This window comes from Tachysurus fulvidraco, chromosome 25 (genome assembly GCF_022655615.1).
Source record: "Tachysurus fulvidraco isolate hzauxx_2018 chromosome 25, HZAU_PFXX_2.0, whole genome shotgun sequence".
Lineage (NCBI taxonomy): Eukaryota > Metazoa > Chordata > Actinopteri > Siluriformes > Bagridae > Tachysurus > Tachysurus fulvidraco.
The window spans coordinates 14,556,185-14,572,462 of NC_062542.1; the positions used below are offsets into that span (position 1 = coordinate 14,556,185).

General features: G+C 40.2%; 2 protein-coding genes across 4 annotated transcripts in view; both read right to left on the minus strand.

Annotated features, from left to right (window-relative positions):
* Positions 1 to 1,186: 1,186 nt before the first annotated feature.
* On the minus strand, positions 1,187 to 6,640 carry slc22a13b (solute carrier family 22 member 13b). 2 transcript variants are annotated; one of them, XM_047808663.1, is made up of 11 exons: positions 5,957 to 6,640; positions 4,658 to 4,761; positions 4,289 to 4,443; positions 3,990 to 4,158; positions 3,511 to 3,631; positions 3,342 to 3,436; positions 2,938 to 3,152; positions 2,219 to 2,327; positions 1,853 to 2,062; positions 1,605 to 1,686; positions 1,187 to 1,564 (listed from the first exon to the last, which is right to left on the minus strand). In XM_047808663.1, exons 1-10 carry the CDS (start codon positions 6,329 to 6,331, stop codon positions 1,605 to 1,607), a joined length of 1,635 nt encoding a protein of 544 aa, XP_047664619.1. In that variant the 5' UTR covers positions 6,332 to 6,640; the 3' UTR covers positions 1,187 to 1,564. The 2 variants fall into 2 exon arrangements, with proteins under 2 accessions (XP_047664619.1, XP_027030549.2); XM_027174748.2 differs by having other exon boundaries at positions 1,187 to 1,686.
* Positions 6,641 to 10,694: 4,054 nt separating this feature from the next.
* The window catches only part of oxsr1b (oxidative stress responsive kinase 1b), a 42,781-nt gene continuing 37,197 nt past the window's right edge, over positions 10,695 to 16,278 (minus strand). The window contains exons 12-18 of one of the 2 annotated variants that reach the window (XM_027174766.2): positions 14,140 to 14,175; positions 13,531 to 13,665; positions 12,996 to 13,102; positions 12,749 to 12,801; positions 11,350 to 11,418; positions 10,899 to 10,963; positions 10,695 to 10,811 (exon numbers count right to left, since the gene is read on the minus strand). In XM_027174766.2, the coding sequence (XP_027030567.1) occupies positions 10,737 to 10,811; positions 10,899 to 10,963; positions 11,350 to 11,418; positions 12,749 to 12,801; positions 12,996 to 13,102; positions 13,531 to 13,665; positions 14,140 to 14,175 (540 nt within the window). In that variant the 3' untranslated portion in view covers positions 10,695 to 10,736. Of the gene's footprint in view, positions 10,812 to 10,898; positions 10,964 to 11,349; positions 11,419 to 12,748; positions 12,802 to 12,995; positions 13,103 to 13,530; positions 13,669 to 14,139; positions 14,176 to 16,278 lie in introns of both variants that reach the window. The other variant, XM_027174762.2, reaches the window with a different exon arrangement.

Here is a 16,278-nt window from a genome sequence, read left to right on the forward strand (position 1 = left end):
GATTGGCATCTCTGGAAAATTGTCCGTAGTGTGTGAGTGAATGAGAGTGTGTGTGTGTGCCCTGTGATGGGTTGGCACTCCGTCTAGGGTGTATCCTGCCTCGATGCCCGATGACGCCTGAGAAGTTCAGATAAGCGGTAGAAAATGAATGAACGAAGTGCTAGGCTAAAACAATATAGAAACATCTCAGTGATATTCAAACAATATTCTATATTTTATAGATAAAATATTTAGATATTTAACTATTTTATTGCCAAAATCATATATATATATATGTGCCAGTAATACTCCAAAACCTTTCTGTAGTCTATTTTTGTACTGCTCTAACAGTGGTTTATATATAAATGTAATTTTTAATAATGTCAAATTTTCTAAAATCATGTATTTTATATATAAGCAAAACTCTAAATACAGCAGCACTTGTCTTACTAAGCACTTTTTTCCTCTCGCATGGCTTTAGTCTGCGTAACTACACCACCCTCTACGGAGAATTCTACTGCGTGTTCCACTTCCAGCAGCTCTTCAGAAAGAACGGCAACTACGATGAAGGCTTTGGCCACGAGCAGCACAAGAAACGCTGGCCGATGAGCCCAACGGACGACACCAAACACTTATGAATCGAATCAGTACGGATGGTATACAATACGCTTTGCATGTAATAGGAATGATTGGTTTCTGTAAATGAACGTTTAAAACAAATTTCAACAGACATTTCAGGTATTGAGACGGACGCTTGTAACAGCTCTGAAGTACAAAACAATGGCAATGACTGACATCTCAAGAGAATGTTGGAGCCTGTTAAAGTTTTGCTCTGAAACTAAAACAATATTTCCTAATTTCTCATGTAAATCATGTATTTTTACTCTGGTATATTTTTATGCATAGATTTTAGAAATTATTAACCCTCCAGATTATCCTGATTAAGACCATTCATGTGGAAACTCAAAGGGGGTGAATACATATGTAAAGATTTAGATAAAGAAACATTCCTTCAGCGATATTGTATGAAAAGTCAATGAGATTTGCAATTTGCTTTAACATTGTTAATTGTACTGATGAATAAACCAAATGCTATAAGAACAACGCTTGGTTTTAAGGACAAGATGTTGAAAGAGAGTAACAATCCAGGACAATAAAATCCATCAGGCTTTAAGAAAGTCACAAGAAATCGAACCTGACACGCAAATGAAAAAACGATGTGCTGTCACTTTTTATTCCATGAAGAAAATGCATTTTATAATGATCCATCACAGTCAAGTGAGTCTTACAGCTGTATGATGTACTAATACTGAACATTTGGTCAGATTGATGACAGAAGGATGAATAAAATTCATATTAATACAAACTGCTAGACCACAAGCTGTTCAACTGAATGTGCAAATTACAGTCATCATCTTCATCATCGTCTGTATCGTGATCGTTCGTGGTGTTCACAACAGGCATACGTACGTCTTTCTTTCTTGCCTTCTTTATTACTCAACATGCGACAGATGACATGGCTAAAAATTCTACACAGGTTTAAGCTTTTTTATTTTTTTTTATAATTATATATATATATATATATATATATATATATATATATATATATATATATATATATATATTTATAATTTTGTGCTCTTTGGTGACACTTTAGTCATTTCTTTCTGCTTTCTTCCATTTTCAACACTTTCCTTCTCTGATTTCCTACAAATAAATAAACAAAAAAGAAAGAAAAGAAAAAAAAAAGAATTTCAGAGGTGTGTTTTTTTTTTTTTTTACATCTGTGCAAAAACTATTGGTTTTAAAGTCATTAAAATTGTGTACATACTGTATGCATATAGTAAATCAAATCAAGACTGTATCCACTCACATCTTCGTATCCATGAGAGCATCAGTATGATCCTGAAGTTCTGTGTTCAGCGTCTCGGGAAGCATAAAGCAAAGCGCTCCAGCCAGAAACGGTAAACTCCCATAGATTACCATTGAAATGGAGTAATGATAGACATCCAACAGACCAATCAGAGGAGCCAAAATCCCACCCACACGGGCGAACATGGCATTTAATCCTGCCCCATTCTGCCTGCAGCAACAAGGTTAACAGGTCAACCAGGGCAAGGAAAAGCTATATAAGCAAAATACATAACAAAAAGGGCTGCAAACAAACAGAGAAATAACTATCTGGTATAGAAATACATTATATCATATTAACGAGGAATGAATGTTACTCATGATTTACCTCACGACAGTGGGGTACAGCTCAGCAGTGTACACGTACACTATGGTAAAGGAGGCAGCAAGTGAGAATTTCCCCACTACTGCTACGACAGTCACAACTATGGGGTAATCTGTGGTTTGAGAAAAAGATTTGACGTGAGAGGCTTCACACATACAACACATTCATTCCATCGAATAAAGACCTTAGTACATGTGTTAAAGTCACCCAGCAAGGTAAAGGTGTAAGAATCCAATAAGCATAGCTTAGTGGTTAGCACGTTCGCCTCACACCTCCAGGGTTGGGGGTTCGGTTCCCGCCTCCCCCTTGTGTGTGTGGAGTTTGCATGTTCTCCCCGTGCCTCGGGGGTTTCCTCCGGGTACTCCGGTTTCCTCCCCCGGTCCAAAGACATGCATGGTAGGTTGATTGGCATCTCTAAATTGTTCGCAGTGTGCGAGTGTGTGAGTGAATGAGAGTGTGTGTGTGCGCCCTTCGACGCTCCCCGTGACCCGAGATAGTTCGGATAAGCGATAGAAAATGAACGAATCTTACTGAGTGTTAAAGCCTAAAAGCAAATCAGTTCTTAATAAACTACAAATAAAATCATCAGTAGCCTCTTTATCCTGGTCAGGGTTTGTTCTGGATCCAGAGCCAATCCCAGGAATTCTAAGTGCTTGGTAGAAACGCACCCTGGATGGGATGCCATGATGCTTAATCTAAAAATGTTTTGTACATTTTCACACCTGCTGGAATGGCAAGAATAACCAGACATGCAGTTCCACCGAGGAGCAACGCTGCACTTTGTGATTTCTTTCTGCCAAAGCGTTCAACGAGTGGGTAGCAGCTAAGGCGAGCCGGAAGCTCTGCAATGCCAAAGATGAGCTGTGTCAGATAGATGTCCAGGCCAAAGTTTCCCACATTTAGACTGATCCCATAGTACACCAGGCTGATCACAAACCTGCCAAGGGAACAAACTAATGAACAAAGTGGTTGGGGGGAGAAACAGAGATACAAATCTGCATCAAACAATCTTGTGTTATATAAAATGTAATGGATGCCCGGAATCTAGGAGTGGTTTGTGTAGTTCTGACTTTTTCATCAAAATCTTTGGCTAAGCACTGCAAACACTGGTAAAATTTGAGCTTACCAGATATAACACATGATCAAAGTGCGCTTTCTCAGACTCGCCACTCGGAAAAGGTCCAGCATGCTGCCAGTTCTGACTGTGTTCTCTGCCTCCAACTAATAAAACATGCATTCACATTACAAACATCATTTATTAAGACAATTAAATATTTTTTGTTTGCTTCAATTACCCTTTCTATTAGAGATTCTGAAACTGTCTTGCCGTTGATCCGGGCTGCATACAGGATTATCTTCTTGGCATCCTCCTGTCTCCCTTGGGTCAGGAGCCATCGAGCTGACTCTGGAAGGATCCTTACAACACAGAGCACACACAGTACAGATTTATAGGCACAGTTGTAGGATAAGGACATTGCTGAAAGGCTTCACAGGGGTCTCTGGTAGTCCTCAGACATCTCAGACCTTCCACAAAACCCTACCAATTACCACTGGTACCGCCGGCTCTCCTATATGGGTTTATAGGTTTTATAATACATGTCCTTTAGCTAAAAGACCTGCAGAGAACCTAGAGCTTTGATTTCACTGATGGTATATGAACCCAAAATTTCAACAAAAAACACACAAACCGACAATTACAACAGGCACTAGAATGAATTTCAACAGCAATCATTTTTGAAGACCGTATCTTAAGAGATCAGAGTGAAAGTCTTACCAGAAGTAGATACCAAGAGTCAGGATTGGAGCAGACACAACTAACTGGAGGATCCTCCAATTGCGGATGCCGTAGGCCAACCCTGATAGCAGCATCAGCCCCACGGCATAGCAACAGTGAGACAAGATGGTAAAGAGGGCTCGACGTGATGGACCACACCACTCAGGGCCTACAAAAAAGATTAGCCTTCTTTTGACCAACTAAGAGGAATTATCCTAAATCTAAGACTACTGCATATTCTTGGTATTTTAAAGAAAGTTCAATAAAAGGAATGAGCAAATTACGCGCTCCATCGTTACCTATAATGTTGGTAGTGATGGTGATGCCTGATATAGTGATGCCAACTACAAAGCGAAGAGCAATGTAAACATAAAAGTTGGGGGAGAAAGCAGCACCAACACCAAACAAGAACTGCAAGGTCAAGGAGAGGAGTAGGACAAAACGTCGGCCATATCTGCAGGGGGGAAACACAGGACAAAGATTTGCCTATTGTCATCGCTTCAGCTCTATGTCCTCATAATCACTGGTCTGATCTCATTGTTTTGATATTCAGTGAAAATTACAGAATGGTCATGCACCATGCTGGGCCATAAAACCAAAAATAAATACTACTAATTGTGTCAGTCCTCTAGGTAAAATATTTTTTTTTTCTTTAGAAGCACACCTACTTGTCAGCCATTGGTCCAAACAGCAGCGCTCCAATGAGGAGTCCAGTCATGTAGATAGATTGTGAGGTCTCATTCAAACTCATGCTGTCACACACCAAGTCAAACTAAAAGAAAAAATGTATGGTAAGGTGCGAAAATGTCAAAGTGTACATTTAAACAATAGTTGGATTCTTAGTATCCTTCTAGTTTCAAAGCCATAGAATAACAAAGCATCATAAAGGGTCTTCATTTTGCTCGTCTGAGGTAAAAATTTTGTCAAACTCAATGGATTTTTCACCAAGTATTTGACCAAGTATTCACCAAGTATTTGAAGTTTAGAAAGCAGGTTACTCATGCAAGGAAGCTTCTTGAGGTCCTGCTATAATTCTGCCTTGCTAACACCCTGGACCAGCGTTATCATGTTTCTTTTATTAGCCTCTCTTTTTGGTGGACAGATATTACCTTATTCCTACTATCATTATACAAAATTCCTGATTATAAGTTTTGACAGTTCCCAAGCTCTCTTGGCCTTAATCCCTAATCTTTGGCCCCATCGTAGACAATGACCATCCGTTTTGAAAATCCCAAAATAAAAGATGGCAGTCTTTATTCTAGTTGAATGCTAGCTGTTATCGCTAGAAGAATTCGTTTCATTTTACACAAAAAGTCACACTTGAAGGTCTATGTAAATGAATGGATACGATTAGCTTATTTCAAACCTAAAAACTGCAAACCATACTAATGTCCTGTAGAAGGTTAGAGCATCTGAACATCAGCCACTTGTGGGCATCATTAGTGATGAGCTAGCTTCTACTTTTTCATGGAACAGTAATGGTAAGGGAGACTTAAGTACAGTAAGTGCAAAAATTTCCAGAAGTTAAAATTAGCTTTTCCCTTAATCGTGTGATTATGTGCTCACCAAAAGTGTAGCGTCAGCAGTTTGGGTGGGTGAGAGATGAACAGTTCTCTAGTTAATATCAGAAGGTTCCTTAGTTATACTTTGACTAGTCACATGAATGTTCTTCTGCATGGTTGGAACCTTTAAGATGGTTCCAACAATGCAGATGTGGTGTTATGCCCCTAACAACAGCTAGAAAATATGCCAAAGAGGAAAGGACATGGTAGCCTTCATGCTCCCTGGCTGGAAGCTCTTGTGTGATGGGGAGAAATGCCTGATGGGTAGGAAATGGCCAGGAGTAAATTAGAGAGAATATCAGGTGGGAAAAGGGTCTCCCAGAGGGACAAACCCAGACAAACAGATCTGTATACACCTAATAGCTTTATTAAGCAGAATTGTTTATTTTAAGAACTTCCTCTTACCTCGGTAATTAAGGTGCTACTCCCTTGAGGAGTTTGGTAAATCCAACCATCTTTGCATTTCTCTGTAGTATTCAATCCATAGGCTTCAATGACTTCAAGTTCAAGTTCTACAGGAGTGAACATTTGACAGCTCTCATAATTGCCAGCTGAGTCTTTAGGGATTGTCAGATTTAGCTGGTCCTCGTAAGTCAGGTTTGGTCCTTGTTTCCGAATCCAGTTAGTATTGCAGTTGTGTGGGAAATTCAGCCCATTAAACACCTGGACAAACATGTGGAACGCTGAGATGATGTTGGGGAGGCATACGACCCCAAGCAGGCGCTTCTGGAAGGGGCCAAAATCGCCAATAGCTGATAAAATCTGGCTAAATTCAATCATCTTTATATAGAGTTTAAAAAAAAAAAAAAAGAATTGCTTTACAGTTAACACACCGGTTTGCCCATGTGGAGACGAATTAATCTTTAAACCAGTTCAAACAAACACACGTATTTGTCACATAAGCGTGAGCTAGGGACAAACAGTGAAGAGACAAGTTGAATATTATTTCTTCTTCCTTATTAAGTAGTTGTAGTTAAGTTTCAAATAGAAAATCATTTCCTTGAATCCGTCCAGCAAGAGCTAGAAATCGGAGAGACCTGAGATCAAGCGCCGCTGTGTTTGTGTGTGAGAGAGAGATCTCTAGAACTGTCTGGGACTTTGGAGTGAATAGAAGCACGTGTGCAAGAAACTTTGACACTTGGACAAAAAAAAAAAGTCAGTAAAGGGAGTGCCAACACACAATTAACCATCAATAACAAATGAACTACCAATAAATCAGTCCACATTTTAGGTCCGGACTTCAGACTGTAACACATTCAGTTCTGCAACAGTAAAGGCCAAAGCTTTGTGATATTTAATAAAGTCTCAGTTACTGTATTAGATTAAAACCCACAATCAACTAATCCTTAATTCACACCTACACACACACACACACACACAAAAACCCACTATAACGATTCAAACAAGCTGATATGTTCATTCTTTATTGATTTTAAAATAATCAGAGAAACATGCATCCAAGTTCAAAACCAACAAGAGTGCCAATGAGCGGAATGAAAAAAAAAATTTTTTTTTAAAATAATGCAAAAAAAAATAAAAAATTTAAATATCTTACATGTGGATGTTATTGCCTGTCATCATTTAAGTGTGAAGGTCGTCTGTCCAAACACTACAGCATTGCAATAATACATTTCAGCAAATAAAAAGTAGGGGTGTGTGTGTGTGTGTGTGTGTGTGTGTTGAAGCTTACAACAAAACAGGGGACAACAGCATCAATCAGATTTTACTTGCCAGTCTAATAATGCTGGTGAATGGCACAATAAAGGTTTGTTTTCTCCTCTTTATGTAAGATTTTATTTCATTTCATTTTAATAGAATTCACCACATCAGCATACAAGGGTACTCGATTCTAAATATTCAATAGTTCATAATAACATTTGATTTATTTTTTATTATATCTAACATTTTTAAGTGCCTGGAGTGATTGAGAGTAAAATTACACTCACAGAAAAAAGGTAAAAAGAATGAAAGGCCATTGTTAGGAAACTCATACTATAAATAGGAATACCAGAGAAATACTTTATTTCTGCCCAAAACTGTTGCACGAATTGGCAGGAAATCAAAAACGGCTGAGAAACATGCGTCGATCATCACGTACGTGTATTAAAAAAAAAACGTGAGTTAACGTGAGTCACGCCAGCCTCCGGGGTGTTGTATCGGATTGAAGGAGAATGACAGGCGTCTTGTGTGACCTGGCAAATTCTTACCATTGAATATAGAACACTATTACATTTCATCAGATTTTCAGTAAATCAATAAAAAAAAAAAAATGAAAGAAACGAAAAGAAAAAAAAAAAAGAAGAAAGCACGAGCTTTGCGATGTTTATGTGCTAAAAGCAAGCTGAGTAGCTGCTCACTGTTCTGCCGGTGTGGTGATGAGCTATGGAGTTACATTCAGTGTTTGGGGGGCGGGGTCATTAAATCAGACAGACCTCCTCCACACGGCTAGGGAACGGCTACGTGTGCTCCAGTCAGGATTCAGCGGGTGAGAAACCGAAGAGCTCGGTGTGCTTTGGCAGCCTGGTGTCGTGCCCCACAAACCGCACTCGTTAAAGACGGTGTGTGTGTGTGTGTGTGTGTGTCTAGGGGGATGAGGTTTTAAAGGCAATGAGTGACACAACCGATCACGACCCCAACTCACGTTATTTACAGACAATAAATTCATTACAGGTTCAGCCACATCATTGAGGGGAGAAGAAAAAAAAACAAAAAACAAACCCAAAGAACAGACAGCTTTAAGACCACAGAGACGGGGACACGGTTTTTGTTTGGCTTTTTTTCATCCACAAGGAACATCGGTCATGGGTTTATAAAAGCAATAACTTATGTTTATGGAGTAGTGATGTAGTCATGGAGACGTGTAACATGTTGGGGAAGAGAGTGATGGGATGTGTGTGTGTGTGTGTGTGTGTATATATATATATATTTTACATTTCCACATAGGACTTTACACAAAATCCCTAAAATTTGCAGAATATCTTTAAAACCAAAAACAGTGATTGCAGAGAAAGAGAGTGAGAGAGACAGAGATAGAGAGACAGACAGACAGAGAGAGAGTGAGTGTGAGTGAGTGTGTGAGTATGTGAGAGAGAGTGAGAGAGAGATTGAGAGAGAGATGGAGACAGACAGAGAGAGAGAGAGAGAGAGAGAATATGTGAGAGAGAGTGAGAGAGAGAGAGAGTGAGTGTGAGAGAATGAGATTGAGTGAGAGAGAGAGAGTGAGAGAGAGAGATTGAGTGAGAGAGAGAGAGAGAGATTGAGTGAGTGAGTGAGAGACAGACGGACAGACAGACAGAGAGATGGAAACAGAGAGAGAGAGAGAGAGTGTGTGTGTGAGATTGAGTGCGAGTGAGTGAGTGTGTGTGTATGTGAGAGAGAGAGAGTGAGTGTGAGTGAGAGATTGAGTGAGTGAGAGAGAGACATTGAGAGAGAGAGAGAGAGAGAGAGAGAGACACAGACAGAGAGATGGAGACAGAGAGAGAGAGAGACAGACAGAGAGTGTGTGTGTGTGAGATTGAGTGTGTGTGAGTATGTGAGAGAGAGAGAGAGAGAGAGAGAGAGAGAGAGAGAGAGAGAGAGAGAGAGAGACTTATGCCAGTAATTAATTAATTCTATAAGTCATGACCAGAGGTGGACAAATCAGCAGCCTGGAACAAGCGGCGATTTTTTTGGAGAAAAAAAATAGGTTCTTAGTTTTTACTGACTTTAGCGGAACAAACACTTTAGTATGTAGCGCCATGTTTACTCCAAACTACCTACTAAAATGAGATGTTCTTGCAGCAGGAATTTAACCCAGGTGGATAAAATGCAGCAGCAGCAGCAGCGCTTCTGTGGGAGAATCACACCCACACACACACCCACACACACACCCACACCCACACCCACACCCACACACACACCCACACACACACCCACACCCCCACCCACACACCCACACCCACAACCACACACACACCCACACCCACACACACACCCACACACACACCCACACACACACCCACACACACACCCACACACACACCCACACACACACCCACACACACACCCACACACACACCCACACACACACCCACACACACACCCACACCCACACACAGCGTTGGCTAGCGACTGACTGTGAAAAAACATGCCATGTTGCATAAAATAACCAGGAACACGTTTTTTTTTTTAGTAACTAAAATCATTTCGGAGCAGCCGCTTATCACTCGTTCTTAAATGCACAATTTGTCCACCTCTGATTAGGGGTTGTGTGTGTGTGTGTGTGTGTGTGTGTGTGTGTGTGCTGACTCATACTAGGGGCTGCTGAACAACACAGTGTTTGCATTGCTATAAAAGCCAGTGCATCACGCAGACGACGAATTCTGTACAGCAGCTGAGAATAGGAGGAGAGGAAAAAACAAACAAAAATCAAAAACCATCGGATCAGTGATTTACGAGAAGCTCCTGTAAAGCCGATTGGCCGATTTGTCTGGTCAGGATAAGGCTAAAAGTGTGTGCTGTAGTAATGCACACGGTTCAGTTGAAGTGTGCTAGCTGTTTCCTTCAGACCAAAGACCACTAAAAAAAAAAAAGCAGAAAAAAAAAAGAAAAAAAAAACCTACATGTGTAAAGAAAAAATAAAGTTTGGCTAGAATAGATTACAGAAAAAAAAAGGAAGAAGAAAAAAAAAAGCCTTTCTCCTTAGACATGCATTCAGTAGCTCTTGTATGTAAGGCATTGTTTCATTAATCAACATTTTAGGGGGTTAGTTCAGATTGTGCACATGTCGGGACGTACGTATGTTACAGGAGGAAACAGAAAGAACAAAAAAAATAATAAATTAAAAAAAAAAGGGGAAATGAACACAACGTGGGTGATGGCGAGTGAAAAAAAAAAAAAATCCTTCTACATATTCGCTGTAAACTTTAGTCGACAGATTCCTATAGATTCTGATCTCATCCTTTCACCCCAGTGCCTTCCACGGCTGAAAGGGTGGAGCTTTTAATCCTATGGGCTCACGACACGACACGCTACGCTTTTCTTTGGCAGAAGTGGTTTCTCAAACGGAGGGCAGGGGATGAATGTGTCATTCTATTGGTGTGGTGGTGGTGGTGGTGGGGTATTTTTGTGTTGTTTTCGTTGTTGTGTGTTTGTTTTTTTTTTCACATTTTTTAGGCAAGTCATGGTCCCTGCGTGGAGGCAAACTTTAACTGATACTGAGCTGAGCGAATCCCATGAGTTTAACGTCGTCGGGAATCTCGGAGCCTTCGACGCCAGACGCCTGGAATGAGAGAAGAGTTAGAATCGTTCCCGATGACCGGTCCTTGTTTCTATAGAAACGAGCTGACGATACGCGTCTTAGACTCACCAGCTTAAAGGTGACGTTTTTATTGACTTGAGGCTCATCGACTATCTTCTGCAAATTAGCAGCAACTAATAAAAAATAAAAAAAAGAGGAAGAAGAAAAAACATTGATCATTAATGTTTATCGCTGATGTTCAACAACAAGCACACTAAACTTTATAAAACTGCTTTTATTCAGTAATATTGAAGCTTGGTGAGGAGCAGAACAGCTCAGCGGTTCACGGCTGTATTTTTATTACATCGTCAAAAGCGAGAGCCAATCGTATTAAAGTCCACACGTTTAAACACTAGGTTTTTTTTTGCTGTCAAAATTTTTAAGTAACTACGAAATTATTAAGACGTTTATTATTTAACAGAAATTTCACACAGGAACTTTGTAGAATATGAGAGGAAAAGAAATTATAAAGGGGGGAAAAAAAAAAACAATCGATGAGGAAAATAAAGGGGTTACTTACCTATAACTAAATCCCTCCCATCTACCAGCCCCGCGGACACCAGCTCCTGGGACACTCCGTCTGCCGTGTCTACAGAGAAACCCACAGCAAGGACGTGAGGACGAGGAAAAGAGGACAAGAAGAGGACAAACCACTGCGGTGTTCACTAACGACAGATTTAGTGACCTGAAACTTACGACTTGTCAGATTTATTTAAGCGTGCTACTACATACTGGTGGAATCTGTGTGCTTTAGGAGGTAATAAACTGATTCCAACAGAGACTGTAGTAACCTGGCAGTAGTGTTAATTTCCTCAGACGAGACGAAATATGTTCGTCAACAACCTTTTTTTTTCATGACTAAGACGAGACGATGACGACTGCACCGCTGCCCAAAAACGCTGACTAAGACTAAATTAACATGCATTATTGTTGACGGAAAAAGACGAGACGAAAATGTTTTGTATAAAATAAAAACTAAGATAAAATCTCTCCTCATTTTTGTCTACAATTGTCTCTGCTTTTTCAGCAGCTGTTACGCCTTTAAAATATTCAGAACGAACTGCCGAACAATTGTATTACTTCCGCTAAAGAAAATAGTGCGCTACGGTTAGAATCCTGTGTGTAATAATAATTAGGCTTAAGAGCAAATGTATATGTATATGTAATATAATATTACTCCAAATAACATCAATAATGGTGTGTGCAATAGCATGTATAACTTGCATTAAGTTGGTAATTTATTTATATATATATACACACACAGTTTTGATCTTAGGCTTTTAATTAATCAGCATTAATGTGTTATTTTAAAAAAAAAAGACATCCATTTTTTGACTAAAACTAAACTAAAATCGAAAGACTTTTAGTCGACTAAAACTTGACTAAGATACCTTGAGTTTTCTTTTGACTAAAACTAGACTAAAATGACGAGAAATTTAGTCGACTAAAACTTGACTAACAAAAAAGTTATGTGACTAAATATGACTAAAACTAACAAGTACATTTGGCACAAGACTAAGACTAAATTAAAAATAGGTGACGAAATTAACACTACCTGGCAGAGCAACTAGTCAGCTTTAAATCACTTCACACGTTCATATTAGTATTTAAAAGCCATTGATATTGTAGTGACCGAGATAAAGTCAACACTTGCTGTCTAAAAACAAGACAAAATAAGAATCTAACTAAACGATCGCCATGAAGGTTACATTACATCGTCCTTTATCTTTTCTGATCGATAGAACACGACAAACGATCCCACGTTGCTTGTTATTGACTACAGATGCTCACTACATAGGGCTCATGGTGAGATTCAGCCACAGGAAAAAGGCTAGAAAATAATTCCATTAAGTGACTGTTGACATTTTAAGGCTATAATCTTATAGAGTAGATTATAATAGATTATAAGCGTACTGTACCTCGTCCAGGCATGAACTCAAATCGTATGTCGTTCAGCTCCTTTTTCAGGTTTCTGGAGAACAAGGAGAGAGAAATCCTAATGATGACGTGTCTAAGCAGAGCTGAAGAACTGCCCTGAATGATCTGGTGACTGTTTAATGATGTTTATTGTGTTGACAGAAGATGAGCTTCATATTTAAGACCCTGGACAAGATCCGTGACAGGAACGTGAGAGTAGATTGACGCCAAACATCTCATAGTACATACCTCAACCTCAACACCAGGCTGATGGGCGACTTGGAGGCATCGCTGGCAGTGACAGGGGCAGGAACCTGGGCTGGGACAGGGGCTGGAGCAGGGGTAGGAGTAAGGACCTGAGGGTTAAAGGTCAAATGTGTGAGCATTCCAGCTTTTTTTAAGGTTTCAACTCTAACACATTTCAGCTGTGAGCTACACATCAACTTGAGCTTGTTTAAACTAGTAAACGTCTTTAAGGTGTTTTTCTGAAGCTGTAGAAATCACACGACATCACGGTGTAACGGCTTCCTTAACGTCACGCTGCGCATAATGCTGTGAGGTAAAAACTATTTCATTTCATCCGTCTATAATCACTAAGAACATCTGTTTTATACTTGGAGCTGGAAAAGAAGCTGACTTAGACAGGTAAAGGAAATAAAAAGGCCCAACGGCGGAAGCTTGGCAGTGCTCGAGCTGGAAGCCTGATCCTCTGATCGACAACTCCGAGCCGCTGCACAGGACGCTGTACACACCGCTGAACACACTCCTGTGTGAAGAGACTTACCTGGGCGAGGTTAACCAGAGGAGGTGGGGACTGTGAGGACGGCACAGCCTGCCCACCAGGCTGAGGTAAATCGGGGTGAGCAGGAGGTCCTCCTGTCTGGAGGTGACTGCTGAAGGGCTCCGCTGGCTGGAAAAGCTGCTAACAAACAAAACAAGACAAAAACCAACCGAATTCCTTTTAGGTCCAACTCGGGAAATAAACATCGTACGTGACGGGTCTGACGATAGTTTCATCCACGATTTGCTCAGAAGCCCATTTTCACTTCTCAGCCACCTTTCTACCCAAATCACAGCACACACACTAACGACCTTCTGCATCACAGGGTTACACGAACCATCAACTCTCTTCCAACATACAAAAAAAAACAAAAATACATGTAGCAAATAAACCGTCGATATGTTTGTGCCTGATTCTCTGGTCATTTTGTTTACAAGTAAAGATATTTACTAGTCTGTTACATGCTGTGTACAAACCAAATGCGTGCAGTGGAGTTTGTGTGTCCACGATATTTACACAACGTAATGTGTCGTTCCATTTAATGCCACTAGGGGCGCCATGTAGGGCGAGAATAACAATACAGACATCAAAATATAGGAGCTGAAGTCTTACCTCTGAGTTCGAAGTGCCTTCCTTTACTCTTGGAGACTGAGAGAGAGAGAGAGAGAGAGAGAGAGAGAGAGAGAGAGAGAGAGAGAGAGAGAGAGAGAGAGAGAGAGAGAGAGGTGTCAGTGTTCTTGTAGAAAATAATACAATAATTCAGCCTTCGATCTGATTTCTAAAGCAGTAAGTAGTAGGGAAGAAGGTCGGGTTGCCAAGGGCTGCCATATTTAAGCGTCTCAATGCACACACTTTTGTTAAGTATTTACCCTTTTTTTTAATCATCCATCTTATAATGGTTTGGTTTGTAATCTAAGAACTACATACACCACGACTCCTGTGATATGTAAAGAGTCACTAATTCGACTCCCCAGTAAACTCACAGTCCGAATAGAAATCGAACAGAAGGTCGAGAGTCCTGTTGCTTTTACTTCACACGAGTTCCACACAGATCGGACTGAAGCGTTTTAAATCGTGGGTGAAAATCCGCAAACACTCTCGGATGCCGCCGTGCGATTGTGAACGTTATCACACTGTTATCTATGATAAATTATATGAGCCTCTTTATGAGCTGATTTATTGTGGGACTCTGCACATGGAGGTCATTTAACCTCGTCGACATCGTCGCATGAAATAACTAATCGCTTATGATGTTAACGACTCCCGTGTAAACCGCCAGGCAAAACGTTTTTAAACGCTCTACGTTCTAATCTAATCTGAAAAAAAAAAAAAACATCTTTTATAATTCTACTTACACACTTCAGGGAAACACATCTGCATTATGAAGACGCCTAGACGACCTGATTAGGATCTGAAAGCGACCGGATAATAAACACCGTCATCGCTGTTCTGTGCTAATAAAATAATAATAATAATAATAATAAGTGTTTGCTGTAATATCACATCTACAGGTGTTTAAACAGGGATTCGTCCGTTACAGAACTAAAAGATGGACACGTGTTTGTAGAAGTTACAAATCTTAAACTCAAGCATGTAGCGTTGAGCGCGAGGTTTACAGAGCTTTTATTTCTGGTTGAACGTGTTAACGTTGGACTTCGTCAGGGCTGAAATTTGATGGTTTGAAATCCTTCTTAAACACGAGGTCGCTTCTGGCTGGAGAAGATCGCTGTGATTAAACCGATTCAGGACCTGGAGCTCATCAGGACCGAGTTGTGAAGCACTAAATTCCTTCAGGCGAATCATCAGCCGAACTTCGACGTGCCTGAGAAATGAGATGAAATGACCGGCGCTCCGTAACAAAAGTGTGTGTGTCAGACCGAAGCCGCTGTGTGTGTGTTAGTGCTTTACCGATTACTGACAGCTGATTATTTTCCCGTGGGTTAAGTGGTTAAAAGAAGTCTTTGATTTAAAAGGTGAGTTGTGAACACACACTGAGCGATACAAATGGCATCCAGGAAAAACAACCTCCCAGAATATAGACCTTTGTTTCTTTTCTGTCTTTTTTTTTTTGGACCCAGAGCTGTCTGACTTCCTGTTTATAAAAATGATCTGATTCAGATGAAAAGGTGAAGAGTGAAACTCTCGTCGTTTCAGACTCTCAAAGAACAGCGTTGGTGTCATGGCTTTAGTCGCAAGCTAACGATAACTTCGTTCTCCTGGTGAAGATACCGGTCGCCGAAGCTGCGTCTGAATGTCGGAGGAGCGATTTTTTTTAATCCTAAAAGAAAAAGACCTGGTCTGGTATTCATGCAAATTCTTAGTGTAAAGAGTTTCTCCTAGTGACAGAGCTCTAAACAAATTCTTAAAACTTAAGAGAAGATCCTCGTAAAGATTCATAAAGAAGTTCTTCATGAAGCATCTTAAGCCTTAAAAGAGCTCATAAGGACAAAACGTGTTAGGAGACGTGAGGAGGACTTTTAAGAAGATTAAGAGTCACTTTAGGTGAAAAGGGAGAAGAAATGTGTTGTAGACGATATTTAATAAATGATAGTGAGTTAATAAAATATGGGATTATGAGATTAGATCGTGTAGGGATTATTTTGGTGACCGGTCATATTAGAGATAACGTCTCGGACATCGGCACAGAAACAGAGCTGCCGTAGTGACAGAAATGAGGTCATTTGTCTCTATGACATTTCTGCTCCGTGTCAGAGATGTTTACATTTATTACATACAGATGTTAGAACATCT

Bases quoted from the DNA above. Each gene is read 5' to 3' on its own strand.
- slc22a13b (XM_047808663.1), bottom strand. From the start codon at position 6,331: ATGATTGAATTTAGCCAGATTTTATCAGCTATTGGCGATTTTGGCCCC. The intron at 3,153-3,341 runs GTAAGCTCAAAT...TTCCCTTGGCAG, and splicing joins TTGATCATGTGTTATATCTG to GTTTGTGATCAGCCTGGTGT. The intron at 2,328-2,937 runs GTGTGAAAATGT...CTCAAACCACAG, and splicing joins TATTCTTGCCATTCCAGCAG to ATTACCCCATAGTTGTGACT.